At 37.4% G+C, this 16,220-nt stretch overlaps 1 protein-coding gene across 4 annotated transcripts in view; it reads right to left on the minus strand.

Annotated features, from left to right (window-relative positions):
* TMEM209 (transmembrane protein 209) overlaps positions 1 to 16,220 on the minus strand; it is a 33,246-nt gene that overhangs the window by 12,874 nt on the left and 4,152 nt on the right. For all 4 annotated transcript variants that reach the window (XM_047695218.1, XM_047695217.1, XM_047695216.1 and 1 more), the window contains exons 6-9: positions 11,201 to 11,402; positions 5,042 to 5,217; positions 3,898 to 3,969; positions 1,933 to 2,029 (exon numbers count right to left, since the gene is read on the minus strand). In XM_047695218.1, the coding sequence (XP_047551174.1) occupies positions 1,933 to 2,029; positions 3,898 to 3,969; positions 5,042 to 5,217; positions 11,201 to 11,402 (547 nt within the window). The remainder of the gene's footprint in view (positions 1 to 1,932; positions 2,030 to 3,897; positions 3,970 to 5,041; positions 5,218 to 11,200; positions 11,403 to 16,220) is intronic.

Genomic DNA, 16,220 nt, shown 5'->3' on the forward strand with positions numbered 1-16,220 from the left:
TATATATAATATATACATATAATATATATATATATATATACACACACACACACTTACATAGTGTCTATATATATATATATAGAGAGAGAGAGAGAGAGAGTGAGAGTTAGTTAGTACCATAACCAAAGATAATAACTGGTTTTGACTTAAAATTGATAGTGATTTATCTCTGGAAGCAGAATTTATGGTAATATTCTTCTTTGTGTACTTCTGTCTCTATTTTCCAGCCTCTCTACAACGAACATAATATACACTGCATTTGTAGTCACAAAGCGATGTAATTCTTTTTAAAAAGCATATCATACTGGTAAAATGTGGAAAATACACATTTTAATAGTTCCCCCTCTCCCCATTTTTATAGCTTTTAAAGAAAGCTCAAAGAGGACAGGCACTGGTTCAAACAACATTACCAAGATCTAGAAAGTAACCATTCTGGACTTTGGAGTTAACAGAGCTCTGGCCTCAAATCTCTGTTGTGTGACCCTGGGCAAGTTACCAAAGCTCTGTGTGTCTTCGCCTCATCCATAAATGGGACACTAACAGCTAGCTTTCAAGGTTAACGTGAGGGTGTGTAAATTACCTATGAAACATCTGGACATTCAGTAAATAGACACCTTTGGGATATACAATTCTACTCTTAGTCCAGAGGATAAAGACTGATTAAGACACCCAAAATAAGTAGAAAGTACTAATGTGCAATGCAAAGCACTTAACTATTTCAAAGAGAAATTTATTCCCTAGAAAGAGGTGGTCGACTACGATATTCCTTATTTATTTTGAAATCTAATTACTTAACACTAAATAAATTATGGTATATATATTTTAGGCAAATTGTACAGAACCTTAACGGTTTTATTTTTTTGCAGGTAAGAGAGTTGAAAATAGGTGATTTTAATTAGCATTATTACACATTCTTTACGCTTTGTACAGCTTTGGAATTAATCTCTGATAAGGGACTTGTATCTAGAATATATAAAGAATACCACAATGATAAAGACAAGTGATCCAATTTAAAAATGGTAAAGGATTTGAAAAGATATTTCTCCTAAGAAGATACACGAACGGCAAAAAGCACACGAAAAGATGCTCAGCACCAGCAGCCATCAGGAAAATGTAAATCAAAACCACACCATTAGAACAACTATGATAAAAAGGACAGATAAGTATTGGTGAAGATGTGAGAAACTAAAACCCTCATACACTGTTGGTAGGAATGTAAAATGGTGCAGCTGCTTTAAAAACGAGTCTGCTGTTCCTCAACAAGTTAAACATGGAGTTACCATATGGCTCAGCCATTCTACTCCTGGAGAAATTAAAACATGTCCACACAAACACCTGTATACAACTGTTCACAGCAGCATTATTCATAACAGCCAGAGAGTGAAAACAGCCCAAATGTCAGTCAATGGATAAATGGGTAAACAAAATGCAACAGATCAATATAATAGGATATTATTTGGCAATAAAAAGAAACAAAGTACTGATAATGTTCTAACACAGATGAACATTGAAAACATAGGAAGTTAAAGAAGCCAGTCACAAATGACAACAGACTGTATGATACCACTTATGTGAAATATTCAGAATGGGTCTGTCTAAACTGGTAGTTGCCTGGGTTGGGGAATGAGTGATGGGGGAATGGTATGAAGGGTATGTGGGGTTTCTTTTCTGGGTGATGAGATATGAGATACTCTATAATTGATTGTGGCTGCACAATCCAAACCTCTGAATTGGAGACTTTAAATGGGAGAAGTGTACGGCAAGTAAATTCTACTTCAATAAAATATGTATTAGAAAATATATATATAAGAGACATTTAGTTTTGTCTTCGAGATAACAAAGAAGTTTTTAAATAGCCCGGTACGAAAAGAAAATTTCTACTTGGCAGATTCACTGACAGTAAATCAAATGCCGGGCTCTATTTTTACATACCTCCTATCTGAAGTTCAGGACAGCCCATTCGTCTCATCTGTGTGCTGACAGACTCCATCTCTTGTACGAGGGGCACTAATATTGTCTCATTGATCCACTAGGAAGAAACGAGGCAAAGATTTTACACACATAATTCCACAGCATTTCTCAAGTAATTATTTCCATGAAATGCTAAGAATATTTTTAGTCTTCTTGAATATTAACAGAGCATAATAAATGAGAATGAATGCTGAAGTCCAGAAAGTTAAGCAAGCAAGCTAGTAGAGTATAAGTTAAGTTATAATCTTAAAGCATGTAGGCCTGCATTTTGCTGAAGAGAATATAAAAATTTCACATATCTTTTCTTTTTTTCTTTTTTTTTTTAAGATTTTATTTATTTATTTGCAGAGATCACAAGTAGGCAAAGAGGCAGGCAGAGAGGGAGGGGAAAGCAAGCTTCCTGCCAAGCAGAGAGCCCGATGCGGGGCTCAATCCCAGGACCCTGAGATCATGACCTGAGCCGAAGGCAGAGGCTTAACCCACTGAGCCACCCAGGCGCCCCTTCTTTCTTTTTTTTTTTTTTTTTTTTTAAGATTTACTTATTCATTTGACAGAGAGATAGCACAAGTGGGAAGGACAGAGGGAGGGAGGGAGAGAAAGAAAGAATCCCAAGCAGACTCCGTGCTGAGTGTGGAGTCCTATGCAGGGCTTGATCTGGTAACTGTGAGATCATGACCTGAGCTGAAACCAAGAGTCAGACACTCAACAGACTGCACCACCAGAGCCCCGTGTTAAGTTTTTCTTAAATTTTTATGATTATGCTTAGCTAAAAGGAACTCATTTCACTTATTCATTCTTTCAACATGTATTCAATGCATTCCCCTTACCAGCCACTCTTGGGCTGCAACAAAATTACCTAAGGGGTTCAGGACTATGTTCCCTTGTATCCCCTTGACGGAATTTTTGTTTAAGAAAGACATCCAGGCTTCTGGTTCAAGAAAATAGGCTGCAATTTTCATCACTTACTCTTGATACTCTATTAAAATTATAGTAAAGGAATAAAAGAGGAGCACAAGTTATTTCAATGATTTCTAGAAGATGTAGAGTGGATGCATGAGTGCTGAAGGATGGGAGGGGAAGTAGTAGCAGCCTCTGCAGAATCTACATGGAGCCCTGAGTGGAGGAGGGCTCATGTGTCCTCAGAACATGGGACCTTCTAGTACCTTGCAGAGCGGGAAAGAGGCAGCACTGAAAACAAGGGAACTCACTTGCTCTGGATGAGTCAGCCTTCCCAACCTCTAGGCCAAAGATGAGAGGGTTCTTCTCCAAAAAGAGTCAAAGAAACTGAAATATTCTGAAGTAGATTCCAGTATATATTACCTTCTCTCTCTAACTTAAAGTTCTTTGAGGAGATGACCTCATTCACTTCCCTCGCATTTCTGGGTATATAATAGGTTCTGACAGAAAAGTTCTTTGTAAAAATAAAATTGGAAAAAAAAAAAAGAAAAACTAAACTACTGGTGCCCGGGGTGGCTCAGTGGGTTAAGCGTCTGCCTTTGGCTCAGATCATGATCCCAGGGTCCTGGGATTCGAGCCCCACCTGCTTCTCTCTCTCCCCTTGCTCATGGCTCTCTCTCTCTCTCTCTCTCTCTCTCAAATAAATAAATAAATAAAAATCTTTAAGAAAAAAGTAAAATAAAATTGAGCTGCTGGTAAAGGGAAAAAGCTCGTAATAACTAAATATATTATCCCTTAATCTACTCTAAGTAAATGGATTTACTAAATACAGAGAGAAGAAAAACCTGATGAAAGCAGACACCATAAGATAAATGTGTTTATCCTTACACATGTGCCATCCATATTGTATTTTTAATAATAATTCTGATAATTCTAGTTAGTAATTAACACCTCTAAATTATATTCTAATAACACACTTTGCATATTAAGAGGTACTAGTATTATCCAAAGAGTAATGTCAGAACTTACATTTCTGAACTTAGCAGTCCATGAATCCATATGATCAAGAAGTTGTCTATTCATAGTCACTCTTGCCCAAACCTATTAAAAATGTTTAAAATGAACAATCAGTGAGGAAAAATCCTGCCAGAAATTAGTCATTTTCTTCCACTCTCAAAAATATGTGGAAAAATATCTGAAAAACAACTTCACAAACATTGATATTGATCTAATTAATAGTGATAATTTTCTAACTTCGCACTTGGTTGCTATTCATGCAGACACATCTTTAAAATTCCTTACATTGGTATGTTTCGAGAACATTCTTGCTTTTATGAACAAATAAAAATCTTATATTTGGTATTAAAATGATGAAGTTACAGACTGTTGAATATTCTAACCAAGTATATTTTATTATTTTTTTTAAAGATTTATTTATTTGGGGGGGCAGCAGGGGGAGGGGCAAAAGGAAAGGGACAGACAGAGAAAAGCAGACTCTCCACTGAGTGTGGAGCCTGATGCCAGGCTGGATCTCAAGACTCTGAGATCACGACCTGAACCAAAATCAGGGGTTGGGAAACTTAACTGACTGAGCCACCCAGGCACCCCAAATCCAAGTGTATTTTAAAAGCAAGAGTCTTATGTATTAAGTACAAATAGATACTTGAGATATCTTTTTATAAATAAATGCAGAAAAATCTTTTAGGCAGGATGGTAATGTCAACTATGTGTTATAAAGAATAAAAGTATACAATATAAATCAGCTTTAGGTACGACAGGTATTCTCCACTATTTAATATGCACCAGATTTGTTTCTAGCCAGTAAAAGTGAAGAACACAGGGGTGCCTGGGTGGCACAGTGGATTAAGCATCTGCCTTTGGCTCAGGTCATGATACCACCTGGGATTGAGCCCCATGTCGGGCTTCCTACTGAGGGGGGAGTCTGCCTCTCTCTCTCCCTCTGCTCTTCCCCCTGCCTGTGCTCAATCTCTCTCAAATAAATAAAACTTAAAAAAAAAAAAGTGAAGATTACATAAAAAAAAGTTTCAGAAGTAGAAGAGACTTTCTAACAATCTGCAATCAAAAATATTAAGTCCCTGGGGCAAATAATACCTTATATGTTAATAAAAATAATTGATTTTTTAAAATATTGTCATTTTTATTTCCCACTTACCTCCTCTGCTGCTTGTTTAGAACTAAGATCAGCTTCATCTTTGTTAGCACAGGGGGCCTGAGACCTGCAGGCAAGTTGATACTGAAACTTCTTTAGAGTTTGTGCATAATCTCCCATAGAACGATTATAGTTCCAGAAAGTGGGACTGGTAGAAGGGGAGGTAGAGTCTGGGCTGCCTACAATGATGAATTTAAAGAGCATCAGTGTGCGCTGTAGTAATTCTGACATCCAGAGTTAGCTCATGAATGCTGGCTATCTAGGCACCTAGGCAAGGGCAACCAAGGAAGACAAAGCCCCAAGGGATTCTTCTCCCTGACACTTTTCTTTAGAGAACCTATGCTAACCATAGAGCCTATGCTAAAATGTGTTCTCTAAAGAACATATTTCTCTAAAGAACATTTACTGAGCAATATCACGTTAAGAACTCTAAGTGGTTGAAAGTGTTTATTTTTGTTGTAAAATTAAGCTTGTTTCATTCTCAAAGACTTTCAAATGATTCAGCAAGAAACAAAAGACACCATTCTTCAGGAAAGAAATAGGCTAAGGAAGTTCCCTGCTTGAATTTTTAGTGGCTCTTTCTGAATGGGACAACTGCAGTCTCCTATTAATAAACTACTCTCCGGGTCAGCAGCTAGGCTCGCTTTTCCCTGTACTACACTGCGTTCTCTTTATAGCCCATAATAACTCCTGTGTTATATTAAAAGAGACTGACGATGAAACTTCTAAATTTACACATTTACTCTCAGGAAATGTTAATAGTTACATATGGGGACTTAATCCTCTAGAAGCTTCTACCAGAGTACCTGTCACACTTTAAGATTATAGTTTGTCTTTCTACCAAAACAGAGTTTGAGCTCCTTGAGGGCAGGAAGTATTATTTTACCCCAGCATCCCTGTGAACTGCTGCTGTGGCTGCTGTGGAGAGTTCTGTAGGCTTTGGGAAACCTATCAGCTTGGATTTCACTGCCCGAGTGGGAACTGATAATGAGGATATAGGCCTAGCACAGGTAGAGCTGGACTGAGACCCTTCTACCTCTATCCCCTGTACCCAGCAAAGGGCCAGGAACCTCACGGGCCAAATTTCTGGTAGGTAAGAAAAAAAATCTGTCCACTGGCACCAGGAAATAGTAAGGAAATGTGTCTGTCTTAGGTCATACAGGGGTTTAAAAATTATTCATTTTTGTATGGGTTTAGAATACCCATTTATACTACATGTGAAGTCCAGGAACCTCCTAGCTCAGAAATTACCTAAGTTAGTTCAAGGTCAGTGATATTCCTTAGGCACTTGGCAGAGGGAAATACAAAACTGCTAGGAGGAGACAAGGCTTCTATCCAGTTTTCTCAGGACAGAAAAGCACAGATAAATAAAACCCTACTGCAGATAAGCTTACCAAAAACAAAAAATACAAAAATCACAAGAGGAAATGATTTCAAGCAAAGGAATCAACAAGACAAACATGTTAGTATTTAATCTCTAAGAACTTTAGATAACTGAGCTATTGGACAGAGATTTTCATTTTTATTTTTTGATTTTTTTTTAAAGATTTTATTTATTTATTTGACAGAGAGAGACACAGTGAGAGAGATAACCCAAGCAGGGGGACGGGGAAAGGGAGAAGCAGGCTTCCCACTGAACAGGGAGCCCATGAGGTTCAATCCCAGGACCCTGGGGTCATGACTTGAGCCAAAAGCAGACACTTAACAACTGAGCCACCCAGGCACCTCTGGACAGAGACTTTTAAAGAGTTATGTTTAGAATGATTGAGATAGGAAAAAGAATGGAAAACACAAGAACAAAACCAAGATACTCTAAAACAAATCATGCCTATTTGAAAGAGAACCAAGTAAAACCTTGAAAACTGGGGAAAAAAAAAAGAAAAAGAAAACACCCACAACAAATTAAAAAACTCAATGAGTTAAACAGCAAGTCAGATACCGCTTAGGGAAGAAAGAGCCAATGGTCAGTGCAAACAGTCAGGCGAAAACAAACCAACTGTGGGGTAAGTGGTAAAACAGAAGAATGCCAAACTACTAAATGTGGAAGAAATGGAAGTTTTAGGAAGTCTCCACTTTGCAACTACTACTGCATTAACTCAATTCAGAGAGGACCATCAACAGATGCTAAAACCACTCAGTGAAAGGCTACTGGGAAACAGGATTCACAAGTCTCAAAGTATCACACTATAGATTATTTACTAATTATAAAAGGGAAAGCCAAGGCAGCCATCATCTTGACCAAGTGATCCAATTTAATCTTACCAATAAAGGGACAAAATGGTATCATGTGTTTCCTGATATGGTATGTTGAAAGGAGCATAGGCACTACCTATGTTGTATTCTTTTTTTTTAATTTTTTTTTATTTTTTATAAACATATATTTTTATCCCCAGGGGTACAGGTCTGTGAATCGCCAGGTTTACATACTTCACAGCACTCACCATAGCACATACCCTCCCCAATGTCCATAACCCCACCCCCCTCTCCCAACCCCCCTCCCCGCATCAACCCTCAGTTTGTTTTGTGAGATTAAGAGTCACTTATGGTTTGTCTCCCTCCCAATCCCATCTTGTTTCATTTACTCTTCTCCTACCCCCTTAACCCCCCATGTTGCATCTCCTCTCCATCATATCAGGGAGATCATATGATAGTTGTCTTTCTTCGACTGACTTACTTCGCTAAGCATGATACCCTCTAGTCCTATGTTGTACTCTTATGAAAAAATTGTATTGAAACTGATTCTAATCTTATCTAATAATGAAAAATGACCACACAAATCCAAATTTGAAAAACAACTAGGCTGACCTCTTCAAACGTAAACGTCATGATCCTGCATCAGTTGAAAAAAAAAAAAAAGCTACAAAGGCCATTACTGGGTCAATTTGAAGAAATATGAGCATGAATAATACTAGTATCTTAAGTATGATAATTATGTTGTAGTTAGAAAGGAAAATGTTCATGTTCTTAGGAGATGTGTGTGAACTAATGAAGGATGGAGGGGCTAGTCAGCAAAAAAATGTGTGAGAAAAAGCAAAAGTGAGTGCCTGGTTTCTTACTATTGGAGAAAGGAGTTACAAATATGAAAAGGGAGGAGGCTGGAATCAACCCTGTATAGTTGGACTAGAATTGGGAGGCAGTAATATAAACTCACGGTTTTTAATATATACAGATGGACAGATACAGAAATACAAATAGGTGTGTGTGTACATAGATTCCTAGCTGTCTGTTGAGAGGACCTAGAGGAGTGATGTCCCATCAACAGTGGCATGTCCAGGGCCTGGACATTAATTTCTAAATATCATTCTCCACTAAAAGCAACTATGGCCCCTTAAAGAAACAGACCGACTCCAGAGCCACTTAACCAGGGAAAGTACAAGAGGAGCCTGAAATATCTTTTGGTGCTAGAAAGTAAAACAAAACAACAACAAACAAACAAAACAGAAGCCAGAGCATCCCACCAGTGAAATGTGAGACCATCTAACCATCAAAATAAATGACATTACTGGCTCTACCTCACAACAGAATGCCAGCAAATAAGTATGAAAGGCGGCTGCACAATATAAATACACTTAGCACCACAGAATTATACACTTAAGAATGGTTAAAATGGTAAGTATTAGGCATATTTTGTCATAAAAGATGTTTAAAAAATGTAAAAGGGAATAATAAAGAAGGAATGATGGAATTAGAAAGCCCCTATGAGAACCAACATAGTAAAAATCAATTTTTTAAAGAGATTTTATTTATTTATTTGACAGACAGAGATCACAAGTAGGCAGAGAGGCAGGCAGAGAGAGAGGGAGGAGGCAGGCTCCCTGCTGAGCAGAGAGCCCGATGTGGGGCTTGATCCCAGGACCCTGGGATCATGACCTGAGCCAAAGGCAGAGGCTCAACCCACTGAGCCACCCAAGCGCCCCATCAATTTTTTAAAAAATTTATTTATTTGACAGACAGAGATCACAAGTAGGCAGAGAGGCAGGCAGAGAGAGAGAAGGAAGCAGGCTCCCTGCTGAGCAGAGAGCCCGATGTGGGGGTCGATCCCAGGACCCTGGGATCATGACCTGAGCCAAAGGCAGAGGCTTTAACCCACTGCACCTGGTAAAAATCAATTTTGAAAAGAAACTTAAAAGGATGTTAAAGCTAAGCCAAGGAGTGCCTGGGTCTGCCTTCGACTCAGGTCATGATCCCAGGGTCCTGGGATTGAGCCCTGCTTCTCCCTCTTCCTCCACCTGTTCCTCCACTTTGTGCTCTCTCTCTGAAATAAATAAATCTTAAAAAAAAAAAAAAAAAAAAAAAAAACTAAGTCAAATATGATGAAGAAGAGGACATTTATACAGCCTCAAAGTAGCTCCTCACAAAATACTATTAGTAGCTCCTCACAAAATACTGTTTATAAATTAATTTATATAAAATACTAAATTGGGGCGCCTGGGTGGCTCAGTGGGTTAAGCCGCTGCCTTCGGCTCAGGTCATGATCCCAGGTCCTGGGTTCGAGCCCCACGTCGGGCTTTCTGCTCGGCGGGGAGCCTGCTTCCTCCTCTCTCTCTGCCTGCCTCTCTGCCTACTTGTGATTTCTCTCTGTCAAATAAATAAATAAAATCTTAAAAAAAAAAAAATACTAAATTACCTAAAACCTACAGATAATGGGTCAGAAGTATAGGGATGGACATAAATACACCAAGCAAACACTAACCAAAAGAAAATTAGTACAGCTGTGTTAACATCAGAGAAAATAGAAGACAAAAAACCTAAGAGATAAAGATAAAAGGAATAATTGGCCATAATGATATTAACAATCCTGAATTTATATGCACTTAGCATAATTTCCTACACATTTAGCAAATTTGACCGAATTACGAGGAGACATTTAACGGAAGACAATCAGTGGGAACTGTTAATGGACTTTCTTACTAACTAATAAATCAAGTGGATGAAGATTAATAAGATAAAGACTTTAAGAACACCTTCAAGAAGTCTGGTTCAATGAACAAACATGGGGCCCAGTATTTAGAGACTATGCATTCTTTTCAACATACCAAGAACCATTTATAAAAAGTGATCACACAGGAAGCCTAAACGCAAGTCTTAAGAAATACCAAAGAACTGACAGGGTACAGTTCACAATCTCTAGCCATAGCACAATTCCCTTAGGGGAAAAATAAAAGATAACCAAGCCTTCATTTTGTATATTGGAAATGAAAAGCAACACCAATCACTAATAATACTTCTAAGTCATAATAACAACAACCCTCCTAAATAACTGCAAAGGATCAAAGAAGAAATAAAAATGCACCCAGAAAATATCTCAATAAGACCAAGATACGTCAATGGAACAACCTAGGTTGTTCTTTGCATGGCATTATACTCTATAATTTACAGTAAACTTGAAATATTTCAAAATTTAACAAGAAGAAAAAGCATGCATCAACAAATAACAAGATAATATTGATTTGTTTCTTTGACATTCCTGGCACTTTCAGGCAAAATTAAATTAAAAATCAATGGAGAGATTTCAAGTGACACAAAGAGCCATGGTCCAATAACTGACTTCCTCATTGTGGCCATGCTTTAGCACCTAATGTGCTTTCTGTGAAAGTTCCTGAGGGGAAAAAATCATTACTTGGCTCAATAACCTAATTTGGTTTCAAATAATTGACTTTGTTATAATCAAATCCACCCCAAACAGATTAAGATTTGCTAACATTGTTTCCCAAAGTAAACTAAAAGACAAGTTTAAAGATGTTCTAAAAACCAGCAGCACTTCTGGAGTAAATCCATTCTCTCTCCACCACGCCAATCTTCTCAAGGACCAAAAGGAGACAACTATCACTTCAATAAGCGGTGCTATGTACTGATTTAAAAACAACTGATAGCCTCAACTTCTAAATAGAAAGTATAACTATATGAAAAAGCTTTCAATCTTAAGGTAAATGGAAGTTTCAAGATTTCTTGGTTCAGCTACATTTTACTTTTTAAGTTTGGTAAGCTTAATTCTAACTATACAAAATATAAAAACAAAATGTATTTCTCTCCTAGGCTATCAAGGTAAAAAAGAAACATTTATGGAGAGCTATCAAAATACTGAAAATAATGAGTTAAGGGTAACATTAAGTAACACCAAATATATGTACATTAGGTCTAACTTAAAATATACCTACGTACCCAGCTTAACTCTATGCTGTTTCTCTTCTTCACTTCTAAGAAAAGTATCCAAAGTTCGTAAGTCTGTCATGTAGTCTTCTTTGTCAGTAGGAGAATTATAGACGGTGGGGGAAGACCGGTAGCGAGATCTCAATCCACTGCTCTCCACTGGTCCAACAGTAGTAGGGTATGGAGAAGAAGGAGAGGGACTATAGCTTGCCAACTATACAAAATAAAAGAACTTCTTCTTTACTGAAATTTATTTCTGTTTCGGTTTTTGACTTTCAAAAAGTAACACACCAATCAGAATGGCCAAAATCAGAATGGCCAAAATCCAGAACCATGACACCACCAAATGTTGGTGAGGATGTGGAGCAACTGGAACCCTCTCATTCACTGGGGCAGGAATGCAAAATGTATACATAGCCACTCTGGAAAGCAGCTGGTGGTTTCTTACAGAACTAAACTACACTCAGCACATGATCTAGCAATTGTGCTCCTTGGTATCTACCCAAAGGAGTTGAAAACTTATGTCTACACAAAAACCTGCATACAGAAATTTACAGCAGCTTTATTTGTAATTGCCAAAACCTGGAACCGTGAAGGCATCCTTCAGCAGAGAATGGATACATAAACCGTGATACAGCTGGACAAAGGAGTATTATTCAGCATTAAAATGAAATGAGCTATGGGGCACCTTGGTGGTTTAGCATCTGACTCTGGATTTTGGCTCAGATCATGATCTCAGGGTCTTGAGATCAAGTTCCACAGAGCCAAGTCAGGTCCAGGCTGGGCGTGGAGCTTTCTTAAGATTCTCTGTGCCTCACCCTCTTCCCATCACTGCCCACTCCACCCCCAACTCGCAGACGAGCGGTCTCACTTAAAAAAAAAAAAAAAAAAGAGGGGCACCTGGGTGGCTCAGTGGGTTAAGCCTCTGCCTTCAGCCCAGGTCGTGATCTCAGGGTCCTGGGACCAAGCCCCCATCGGGCTCTCTGCTCAGCAGAGAGCCTGCTTCTCCCTCTCTCTCTGCCTGCTTGTGATCTCTCTCTGTCAAATAAATAAATAAAATCTTTAAAAAAAAGAAAAAAGATGTGACCTATCAAGCCATGAGAGGGACATGGAGGAAACTTAAATGCACATAACTAACTAAAAGAAGCCAATGTGAAAATGCTACACACTGTAAGGTTCCAATTATATGATATTCTGGAAAAGGAAAACTATGGACAAAGTAAAAAGAGCAGTAGTTGCCAAGGACCGGGGAGGATGGAAAGGGCACAAAGGATTTTTAGGGCAGTAAAATTACCCCGTTATGATACCATACAATAATGGTGCATACATGTCACTATATATTTGTCTAAACCCACAGAATGCATACCACCGAGAGTGAGCCCTAAAGTAAACTATGGCCTCTGGGTAATAATGATGTACCAATGTAGGTTCATCAACTGTAACAAATGTACCACTCTGGTGGGGGATTTTGATAGCTGGGGGGAGGCTATGCTTGTGTGGGGGCGAAAGGTATACAACATGTCTCTGTACCTTCCTCTCAGTTCTGCTACAAAGCCTTAAACTATTCTAAAAAATAAAGTTTTTAAATGAAGCAATATATGTATATTTTAAAAAATGGAGAGTTTGAAGAAAGTAAGCCATACTTTTAACTCCACAACCTAGAGATAATTTAATTCCCTTTCATATTTTATGTTCAAATCTTTAAATGTACACAGATAAATCAATGCATTATTGCTTTTATATTATTGAGATAATACTGTTTAGTTTTATTACCTGTTTATTAATTTTTATTTTTAAAAGATTTACTTACTTTAGGATAAATAAGATGTGGTATATATATATATATATATATATATATATACAATGGAATACTATGCAGCCATCAAAAGAAATGAAATCTTGGCATTTGTGACAACGTGTATGGAACTAGAGGGTATTATGCTGACTGAAATAAGTCAATCAGAGAAAGACAATTATCACACGATCTCCCTGATATGAGGAAGTTGAGAGGCAACGTCAGGGGTTTGGGGGACAGGAAAGGAAAAAATGAAACAAGATGGGATCAGGAGGGAGAAAAACCATGAGACTCTTAATCTCACAAAACAAACGGAGAGTTGTGGGGTGGGGGGAGGTGGGCAGGGAGAGGGTGGTAGGGTTATGGACATTGGGGAAGGTATGTGCTATGGTGAGCGCTGTTAAGTATGTAAACCTGGTGATTCACAGACCTGTACCCCTGGGGCTAATAATACATTATATGTTAATAAAAAAATTAAAATAAAAAAAGATTTATATATTTACTTTAGAGATGGAGACAAGAGCATGTGAGCATGTGCGTTGGTGGGGGTGATCAGAGGAAGAGGGACAGGGAGATAATCTCAAGCAGACTCCCTGTTGAGCGTGGAGCCAGAGGGTTTTTTCCCACAACCTTGAGATCACCACCCAAGCAGAAACTGACTGAGACACACAGGTGTCCCCTCATCGTTGTTTTAAAAATTAACCAACGATTTTCCTATAAATATTCTTACTGGCTATATAATATTTCATTGTACAAATATACTATAATTTATTTTTACATTCTCTTATTCTAGACATTCGAACTGTCTACAATTTTTGGCCACTGTAAATAATGTTATGATTAACATCTTTGTACATAAATCTTTTCTTAATTTCTGAGGATGTTCTTCAGGAGATTCCTAGAACTGAAATGACTAGATCAAACCATATGAACATTTAAATGCATATCTGCATTGTATTAAATGAAAATGTTATATTAAATACAATTCAGAAGAAACTGATAGGAGGACATATTTTGGTATATATCCATCAGCATTACTACTTTAAAATGTTTATTTGAGGTGGTGCTTGGGTGGCTCAGTGGGTTAAAGCCTCTGCCTTCGGTTCAGGTCATGATCCCAGGGTCCTGGGATCGAGCCCCGCATTGGGCTCTCTGCTCGGCAGGGAGCCTGCTTTCCTCTCTCTCTCTGCCTGCCTCTTTGCCTACTTGTAATCTCTGTCAAATAAATAAATAAAATCTTTAAAAAAAAACAGTTTATTTGATATAGAAGAATTTTTAAAAATTTACATTTAACTTGTGTTTCCTCATACTTATGAAGTTAAACACTTTAAAATTAATTACTGGCCACTATATTATCTATTTTATCAACTATCTACTCCAGGACATTGATAATTATTTTTATTGGGGTTTCATTATCAATTTATATAAGCTTGTCAAAAAGCAAGGATTAAAAAATCTTTTAGTTTAATAATATTTGAAAACAGAAATGTTAATCCTCTTCCACACTTATGGGGGTGGAGCCTATTTTAAAAAAAATCCTCACATATGCTATGATATTTGGGCTATATAAACCATACGGGGCTAATAAACCATTGACTGGTTTATTCTTACTCAAGGGGCATATTTTATGCATAATATATATTACCTTATTTTATCCTCTCAATAATAGGTAAATATTACTACTGTACTAATTTTGGATATGAGAGGTTAGGTAACTCACTCAAGATCCTACCAGGATTTCAATCCAATTTTCTGACTACAGAATTTATGCTTTTAACATGTTTTACTGGATCAGAATTAGCTGTCCATACACTATAGAATGTGGGTAACTACTGAAGATGGGTACAGGTATGTCTGAAAACTTTCATAATCAAAAGTTTAAAAGTAACTTGTTTCTTGAAAATTTTTAAAAGAACTCAATAGCAAAATTTCAGGCTCTAATATATTCTGCAGGTATACTTGATTAAAGTTTAAAATTTTTCTTCCATATTTATTTAGGTTCTCTACTTAGTCGATCTTGGCATTTTCTCCCTAGAAAAATAATTATTCTATTTCATTAACTTTTCCAAGGTATTAGTTTGTATTCAACAAATACTTATATGGCATCTATATTCCATACACTGGGCTAAGAAAACACAGATGAATAAAAACACACCATCTTGTACTTGAGGTTACAGTCTAGTAGAAAAAGATAAACAATGTTACAAACTTTATATAAAGAGCTATTTAGCACAGATTAGTAATAGTTTCTAAGAAATAAAAAGTTATTCAAGAATAAACCATGGTATTTCCATTAGATGAGTATTAAGTAGCCATTAAACAGAAATTATGTTTGGATGGTAAGAATATGAGTGATTTTTCTTTTCTTATGAAAATGAAAGCTATTTTTACAAGTCATATTTACCTATGGGTTGTGAGTTATCACTATATATACATTTCCTCATAATATTTAACTTGTACAAGATGTTCTAAATTCTATTACTTGCCAAAATTATTATCAGGTACCCAGTTGTATGGAATTTCGTAACAAATAAATATTATGTAAAGAATGAGGGCAGTGTGTTTTCATTTTCAGACATTCCTCATTTAACTAGCAGCTACAGAGATGTTAGTCTAAATAGTGAGAGCATCCGAAAATGTGACTATCCCCATCCCTGCCCTTTAAATGATTTTTTTAAAAGGATTTTATTTACTTATTTGACAGAGAGCGAGCACAGGCAGGGGGAGAGGAAGAAGCTGACTCCCAGTGGAGCAGGGAGCCCCATGTGGGGCTTGATCCCAGGACCCTGGGATCACACCTGAGCCAAAGGCAGACACTTAACTGAGCTACTCAGGCACCCCTGATTTTTTTAAAGTAATCTCTACATACAACATGGGGCTTGCACACACAACTGCAAGATTAAGAGCTGCATGCTCTACTGACTGAGTCAGCCAGGTGCCCCTGACCATCTCTTTAACGCTCCTTCTATGTTCTTACACTTCAGGCAGGAGTCAGAATTTCAAATTTGTCAATTTTGCTTCTATCAAGTCCAAAAATGAGAACTATATCCCACTTAACTGTGGGAGCTGGAATGAAGGATTCTATTCTTCCCTTTTGAGAGGGGTGTCCATCCTCAAGAGTTCAACTACACAACTCCTCTTAGCTTAGGAGGTAATCCAACATGATGAAAGCATTAAAATCTTATTTATTTATTTTTAGATTTTATTTATTTATTTGTGTGAGAGAGAGCGAGTGAG

This window comes from Lutra lutra, chromosome 11 (assembly GCF_902655055.1).
Source record: "Lutra lutra chromosome 11, mLutLut1.2, whole genome shotgun sequence".
NCBI lineage: Eukaryota > Metazoa > Chordata > Mammalia > Carnivora > Mustelidae > Lutra > Lutra lutra.